Here is an 8,398-nt window from a genome sequence, read left to right as displayed (position 1 = left end):
GGAGAGGAGGGCGCTCGCGTTATACTCAACCAAAGTGCGGCCGCGGTGTAAAAACTGGTTACCAAAATACGGGCCTCCCATTGACCAGATATGGGAACGGCTCGCTCGCTGGCACCTCCGGTATTCAAACGGTGCACTAACTGTTGCGAAGAACCAGGACATGGGCAAATGATCGGAGCATTTGAAGTTTTCTTAAGCCGGAGTTACACTGCTAATACGTCGTACAAACGACGGTCTGCAGACCCCGACTTAGGCCCGTTTCTTCCTTGTACGACGACCCTGTCACATCGGTCATACCAAAGTTGTCTGAAGACAATTTCGAAGCACACGTGTGTATGAAGCCTTCGACCATGCTTGAGGTGTGTATGCAAATAACTGTCATTGTGACTGAAGAGAAACTTCGTGTCTCTGGTGCGGCGTATGAGTAGTGCGAATGCGGCTTTAGTGCAATACTTGGCACTCATCAACACAAGACAAACATTACGAACAAAAGGAAGAGATACAAGGCGCTTCCGATTGGCATGGCTGGATGTTTTCGAAGATCGCACGAGTGAATCACGAGAGCGAAATGGTTACGAGGACCCATCGTTTTCCGAGTCATCGGTGAACAGTGCGAAAGATTACTGTATGTAATCACGTATACATTTTGGTTTGCGTAGGTGTAGCAACCTGTTCCGCAAATAATAATAATATTAATAATAATTTGCACCTAGCATGCAGATTTTACAGCACACTATGTGGGAAATCTATGAAGCCACCTTGGGACAAAATAAGTGCTTTTTTTCCAGCAGCCATGAGAACGACCAGTGTTGCCGAGTTGTATATAGTTTTCGTAGTCAAAGTGTACAGAAACATCCACCGTCGTTGAACAAAAAGCGCGGCTCTTTTGGAGTTCGTGCAGAACCATTGTTGAGTTGTTACTGAAGGCATATTGTACATACGCGTAACCTTCAATCATTGTACTCGGGTCTTATCCACCGCCCCGACGGCACAGACCAAATCCCGGTGAGACCGTACCAAAGGTACAATAAAGAGATTCCAGTGGAAATGAATGATTCTTTTATTGATCATTTCATTTGTAATTCCAGCCAACTCTTATCGGGAAACGTCTGATCGTAAGTGGATTCTGATATACATTCTATAGAATCAACCATCTGTATTCCTGTATGCGTATTGAGGACAATACCGTGGAATGAACCAAGGAAGATTAAGCCGAGGCACAATGACAAGGATGTACGTTACGCTGACGATGCTATTAGGCATCAGCAAAATGACCTCCGAACCAATCGCCACAAATACGGGTTCGCTGTGGCGGCATCTTCACGAGGCTGATTGATTGGGGTTTTATTTGGGGCAGAGTTTGTCGGTCACGATATTTGTGGTATAACTCCTAATCACGTGAATCATAGTATCTTCATAATTATACTGGAAACTTTTTAATACACATTTCTCAACATTATAATATAGGAGGAAATTTTTGGTTTAATGTCCCTATTCGTTTTAGAGGTCCGAACGAAATCGAAAGTAAAATGCAGTACAAACTTGCGAAACAACTTGTTGAGGGGCACCACATTGAATGATGCATCATCCAAACTTTTGAAAAGATGCACACTGCACACTTTTGAAGTCAAGCAGGCATTCATGTTCGTTGTTGTAAGATTTGTACTATTTAAGGTAAGGCGAATGTGCATTGCGCAAACTTCAACGTGTGCTCCCAATAGATATAAAAAAAATGATAAGGCATGTTTTTTTTATCCAAGTTGTGAACATGAGCTGCCTTACACTACATTTTGCAAGACTCATGATCCAATTACGCCGAGCACGAGTTCACTCATGATCAAGTCTTGCAAGAGGGAACTCATATCCACAACTTGGATAAAAAAAAGTATGCCTTGACATAGTTTCTTTTTTTTTTTTTTCAGGTAGGGATGTTAGGGATTTAGTAGATCGTTCCGGTACATTCGATAACGATACAATGCACGCGCAAAGGCACCTTCAAAGTATCGGGTGATGCTATCAGAGTGATCGGAACGATCTACTAAACGCCTTATTAACGGTGTGTCTTATGGTAAAACGCACCATTAATGGTGTACGTTATGGTAATACGTCCACGCGAGCAATCCTCTATAATACGTCCTTACACGAACAGTCCTCAGAATACTTTTTGACAAGACCATTTGGACCCGTATCAGTGAAACACAGATGCGTCAGCATCTAGTCGGAGGGCTCGTCCTTAACGTAACTTCGAGGTTGAGGGCTGTCGCCGTCGCGGGATTCCGTAAGGTCATCATGTTCTAGAAGACTGGCCGCGTACGAAGGACTGCAGCCGCCATCTGGTCCCCTCTCGGGCGGTGGCATGTACAGGCAGGCCCTCGCCAGGGCGCCCGCCACCGTCTGCATGGACGTGGCCATGACGTGCATGTTCTGCAGCATCTGGCGCTGGAAGCACACCGTGGACTTCTGAGTCCTGCGCTGGCCCTCGACTAGCGCCGAGAGTAGCTGGACTGTCCTGCGCTGCAGGAGGACGGACTCTTCCTCGCGAGACACGCCGTTCGTGCTGTGTCTCTCCTCGGGATAGTCTGCATTGAGAACAAACACTTTTCTTATTCTCCAATGGATGGGATGAGGAATAGGGCCGAACCCTTGCAATCGGGTGGTGGCTTTCTTTACCTAGAGAAAGAATTAACTGATCATGGAGCGAACCGGCGTTGTCAGCTTTTGAAGCCGCGCGCCAAGCGGTACCTAAATTCCCCTGTCCCATATGGAGCGAAGCCTGTCGCCTGTAGCAGCGATTTGATGGACAGGATCCCATTGGCTGGCTCGCGTCATAGTTTCAAGGAACGCCACCCCATGGCGCTGCGGGACCGCGCCGGCAGCGCGCCGGTAAAAGGAACACGGTGGCGCGCGCTCGGTCGCTTCTACTCCTTTCGACGCCGACGAACATGGCGGCGCCTAAAGCATCTACATTGTCGGCAGCAGCAACCTCGCCAGTAGCGAAACCTGCCCGTCCACGCAAGTACGCCGCAAACGAACTAAGGGAGTGGAATACCGCAGCACAACGAGCGAGGAGGCAGGCAGCGAAATCCACTATCGTTGTCAAGTCTCCGAATACATGGCGGGCGGAACGAGCAGCGACGCAACGCGCTAGGAGACAGAACAAGGCCTTTCGAGGCGCAAGCGGATCGCGATACAAAGCGTTTCAGGCGGCAAGAGGAAGAGGCCCTTCGACAACGCGAGGCGGAAGCACTATAGGTCGCAGGTGGCTTGCTTTCGCATTCACAACTCATAACAAGTGCTTAACTGGGACTTCTTAATTTGTGACGGACCTGGAGGTACACATCTGACATTACCCCTGTGTTGTTCTATATATTTAGTATATCGGGCGTTTCATTGAAGCCTGACAAAATATTAAAAGATTAGTGTATTTGAGGTAAAAAGATAATTTTCTGGGGACCGCATCACTCGCCGTAGTGGACGTCAGAAAATGCGCGATACTAATTAGTTCGCTAATTAATTAAAATACTAAATAACCATTTATGTTAGTGAAAACATAGATATGGTTCCAATTAGAAACTTGGTGAGCGTCATCGAAAACAACTAATCAGTAATTTTCAGAAAGACTGAGCACGTTGGAAGTGTTGTAGTGCGCTGAAGTTACAACTCATGGAGGTACAAGGATTGGTCTCTGATCAGAGACGGAAAAATCGCGCGTGCGCTTTATCGCAACCGCTAGCCTTGTACCTGCTCCACGAGTGGTAACTTTAGTGCACTATTACGCTTGTCACGCGCTTGGGGTCTTTCGGAAAATGACTGATTTAGTGGTTTTCGATGACGCTCAGCAAGTTTTTTAATTGGAACCATATGTCTATTTTCACTACTTACAAAGGTAATTAGTAATTTTTAATTAGCTTGCAAACTAATTAGTAACTATACTGCGCATTTTCTGACGTCCGCTACCACGAACAATGCGGTCCAGAGAAAATTATCTTTTTACCTCGAGTACGCTAATTGTAGTAATTTTTGTCAGTCTTCGCTTAAACACCCGCTATATATTGTGATGAAGATAACATTTGCGGGTCTGCGAGCGATGGCAGATCCTTGAAGGCCGTTGTACAACCTCGTTTTTTTTGCAAAGGAGATTATCCTCTTAACGCTCCCACTCTCCTAAGCTGTAAGAAGGGTCAAGTTGGGGCAAGGTAAGAAGTGGAGAGGATATAGGAAAGGAGGAGGAGGGCAGAAGTGGAAAGTGCGAAGTGTACGTCGGTCTTTAACGGAGGAAGAAGAGGTTTGGAACAAAAAGCGGGCTGATCTTCCCACGGCCATCTTCAAGCGACCGTAAATAATAAACCCATTATCACTGTAACATTCCATCGTTGCAATATATGTATATATATGATATAAAGTCAACTTTATTGACTCCAGTTCTCCAAACTGGAGTCAATAAAGTTGAATTGAATTGAAAGTAGAAACAACCCAGGAACAGACGAACTTGAAGTTTATTTAATTGTAAAGATACGTGCGACTTTTGAGGGATGTTCTTCGTCAGCTTAACTTACATATATATGTCTGTGCGTGTGTGTTTGTGTGCGAGTGCGTCCTGCAAGACGTCCAGGCCTCGTAGAGACTGGCGCGCACTGCTTTTTTTCTTTTTTTTTTTTTTTTTCTGGCGTAATAAAAGTGTTTTACCACTGCTACTATAGTGTACACCTGTCACGACCCCTCGATCCCCTCTCCGATCGAGCTGCCGTACATCTGTAATAGTTCACCTCAAGATAAAATTAAAAAAAAAAAAAAAAATCTCCAAGCAGCGCGTTTTAGTTGTCACTTCAAGCCGGCTGTGTGCGACTGGATTCAATCCCACAGACAAGCGCCCCACAGCACATCTCATTTACAATTTCGTGCCAAGAGCGCATGGCTAAAATGCGGCGACCTTGGACAATTGGCACTGCGGCGCAAGATAAAGTGTATTTTTGTAAAGGGTCTGCTGGGCTTTCACAAAGCGTGGGGGTTGTGGCCGACCTGCTGGAGACAGCATTGAAGTTTTAGAATGCATTACTAGCCCAACAAGATCGGAGGCTCCTGTAGCAGTCCCACCAAAATAAAACGGTATGACAATGAACACTGGCTGAATACTTTTATGCAGCGGTAGGAAGAACGGTCGGTGTATACTATTTCAAGATTAAAAAAAAAGATAAAAAAACTTACCCGTTTCGTTTTCAGAATTTGTCTGTGAAAAATCTTCGCCTTTTAGACTGTCGCCTGAAAGGGGGAATGAAAGACCACGTCACGCTCAGCTGTAGTGTAATATTTTCCCGAATTAAGATTGAATCACGTCACTTTACGATATGAGACGACGTAACGACATTTCAGAATAAACACGAACAATCAAAATACAGCGCTATTGTACTGTACACATATTAACCAATCTAAAACTTCAGCTTGTTTACTTCTAAACTTACGCCAGTTCACCGCTTTTATTACGGACGCGCAGTTTTGTTCTAAATAACTAAAATAAATAAAAGCGATGCGTTCGCGAGCGCTGAAGATTACGCTCATATGAGGCACTTCGGTCAGACACCCTTCATTCGAACAAAATTTTCACGTGACCTTCACCATTTTTTGTTTGTTTTGTTTGTGATGTTGAGAAATTGGGCGCAAGGTTTCACTTGCTTTGTCTGGGAGTTGCGAAGCGTGTAAATTAGAGACGCCGCTGCCCATATGTCTTACTTTCCTACTATACTAAAAATTCACATTTTCTTTTTATTAGTCTCACAACCATTATGGCGAACGCTTGGCCTTTCAAATCCTTTCTCTGTCGGTAGAGATGTGTTATGTATTGTGTACATTGTCTCTGGTTTAATTGTTGTCTCTTGGCGAACCGACTGTATGTCTCCTCTTTTGCTTCCTTGTCTCAAATTTTAATTATTTCTTGTGTTTAGTCTAATTGAAGGGTCACGGTTTATAGAACTGTAACGAAAATACATAAAATTCTGCTCTTTTTGCAATGTCAGTGTGACCTTGATAAATCAATTGGTAGAAAAAATGTTGAATCGGTTATTAACCTGGCACAGAAGGTTCTCTTCTTTTTTTTCAATTTTATCTACAGGTGCTTATTATGCGACGTTTTTGATATTTAAACAATCGGCAAAAGCGAACTTTCTTTTTTTTTTCTGAAGTTTTCGCATTTTTACTTGCGTCAATTTGCCAAAGAAAAGATCTGTCGCTTTCGTGCCCTTCTTTCAGAGGCATAGACAGTTTCAGCCTCACGAATACAGCCTACAATGTTTCTGATGTTCTCATTGCCCGTTACGCCCCACCATTAAGACATAACATGACCAATTCGGGCAGAGTAAAACACGTTCCTTGAAATTTCGCAATTCTGATGTCAGATTGTCAGGCAACCGCTATTAGCACACGGAAGCCCGCATCATTTTCGTTCGTTTCAAGTTCTCAAACTTCGATCTACCCTATCCAACAGGGTCGTCGTGGTCGTAATTCCAAGAAGGTACTCCAAGTCACCTTTATTGCCTAACCGACGTCACGCACAAGACAAGCACGGATCTCGACAGCTCCATTACCCGACTTCGCGCCTTCCGCTACCTTTAACAACGCCCACGCTGCAAAAGAAAGGCAAAAGGAAACGATCGCCCACTCACCCATGTCATCGTCGATTGTCAACCGACCTTCGGGGATCGTTCCGTTGGCGCCCATATCGGCGCCGTCATGCGTCATGACGTCACCGTTGCTCTCGGCCTTGCTCGCCATGATGGCCGCCACGCGGTCGTAGTACTCGCACCTCCGAGACTCGCGGAACTCGCGGCGGAGGCGCTTGAGTCGCTCGCGGACTTGCATGGGTGACCGACAGTAGCCCTTTGTCACCAGGACCTGGGAGATTCTCTGGTGGACCTTGTAGTTGCGGGCGGTGCCGTCCAGGTTCTGTCGCCGCGTCTCCTGCTCCCACAGGTCAAGCAGGAGGTTCGTCTCTTGCCGAGTCCAGATGCTCGCCCTGATGGCGTTGTCCATGGCAGTTCTTCCCGACGTCGGAGACGTAGTGAGGGCAGTGTATCCAGTCACGAGGGTAATATGCTGCCCTCCCCGGGCAGAAGGAAGAACGCTTTGCCTCTTTTAAAGGACGTAATTGTCGTCAGTTGGGAACATTCACTGTATGTATCACCGCACCAGGGAACCGACTACTATCTTCAATACGCAAGAAGAATCGGTGGCGACGAGGCTTGAAGGCAAAATGCAGCGTGACTGGTAGCGGAAAAAAACGGCGTCTCTCTGCGCCGCAAAAAGGAAACCCCACTGTGGTTGCTCAGCGCTGATAATCCAGTTGTGTCCTTGCAATCAGCTACGCTGACGGGCGCAGATAACCAGTCCCAGATAGTTGGAAAACACGAAGAATCGCACAGTCATTCCGGGTCCCGTCGCCGAGCAGCAAACGTCACCCTCGGTCACACTTCTTGCACGTTAAACAAACACAAAATAAAGGAGGGCGCGACGAACTAGTGGTGGAGTGACTAGCACTAGCCTAAGACCGATAAAAACACGCAGGTCCAGCGATGAAATCCAACGAGTCGCTGCCAAAAACCGCGTGTTGTCGGTGCGGCGACCGTTCCTGGCAATCTGGCCACGAGTAGGAGACCCCGACAGGGCGGCAGCTGGGAGAGCCAGTCGAGGGCAGCAGGCCCCGGTTTTCAAAACGACGTGCCCGAAAAGGGGGGGGGGGGGATTGGGGGGGAAGCCTGGGTGGTTCGCGTTCATTGGCGGAACGTCCCCCACTTCCAACGGACGACGCCCGACGGGGATCGCGAGAAGAGGGCCGCAGCAATGGATGGGGCCGAGGCTTGGGCGGATGAGGGGGGGTTCGCCCCCCCTCTTTTTGGTTGGGTTCGCGGGGCGGCGGGCAGCGCGGCGGTCGGGGACGGGGCCCCCTTCTCTTCTTTTCGCCCCCTCCCCGGACTTCCTTCCCCCTTTTTGGGGGGGTGGTGAATCAGGCCGGGACTCGGGGAGTGCTCGGAGGGGGTCTTTTCCTCTGTTGTGGACTTTGGCCCTGCTTTGGGAAGTGAGATTGGCCAGCAGCGGGTCGTCATGATGCGCGACAGCTTCGCCCCTCAACCCCCCCTCTCCCTTGCCTTCCTCTGGCTCTAGCCCAGGGTGGTAGAAAGGAGAGACCCCTCTCGATCTCGTTGCTTGTAGCCCGAGCATGTTTACATTAACGTGCTCTATTTTTGTGGACACAATTAGCGAGACACCACTTTATGGCTTGGGTGCTAAGTGCTAAGGCATTACTCTGTGGTTAAGGCAATAGAACGTACCAAATGAACTCTCGCGCATGCGTCGAACGCAAGCGTTCGACGCATGCGCGAGGCATCCATTACTTTAGTTCACAGGGGGC

General features: G+C 47.6%; 1 protein-coding gene across 1 annotated transcript; it reads right to left on the bottom strand.

Annotated features, from left to right (window-relative positions):
• Positions 1–1,042: 1,042 nt before the first annotated feature.
• On the bottom strand, positions 1,043–7,653 carry LOC8040438. The gene is made up of 3 exons (XM_029973589.3): positions 6,657–7,653; positions 5,206–5,259; positions 1,043–2,579 (listed from the first exon to the last, which is right to left on the bottom strand). Exons 1-3 carry the CDS (start codon positions 7,021–7,023, stop codon positions 2,215–2,217), a joined length of 786 nt encoding a protein of 261 aa, XP_029829449.1. The 5' UTR covers positions 7,024–7,653; the 3' UTR covers positions 1,043–2,214.
• Between the last annotated feature and the right edge of the window lie 745 nt (positions 7,654–8,398).

This window comes from Ixodes scapularis, unplaced genomic scaffold (assembly GCF_016920785.2).
Source record: "Ixodes scapularis isolate PalLabHiFi unplaced genomic scaffold, ASM1692078v2 PGA_scaffold7__128_contigs__length_106722199, whole genome shotgun sequence".
NCBI lineage: Eukaryota > Metazoa > Arthropoda > Arachnida > Ixodida > Ixodidae > Ixodes > Ixodes scapularis.
The sequence above is the reverse complement of the archived record's forward strand: the minus strand, read 5'-3'. Positions and strand labels throughout refer to the sequence as shown.

What these genes read in the sequence shown, in the direction of transcription:
- LOC8040438 (XM_029973589.3), bottom strand. Translation starts at nt 7,023, where the DNA reads ATGGACAACGCCATCAGGGCGAGCATCTGGACTCGGCAAGAGACGAAC. An exon ending in GACAATCGACGATGACATGG is followed by an intron (nt 5,260 to 6,656) that starts GTGAGTGGGCGA and finishes TCCCCCTTTCAG; the next exon opens with GCGACAGTCTAAAAGGCGAA. An exon ending in AAATTCTGAAAACGAAACGG is followed by an intron (nt 2,580 to 5,205) that starts GTAAGTTTTTTT and finishes TTCTCAATGCAG; the next exon opens with ACTATCCCGAGGAGAGACAC.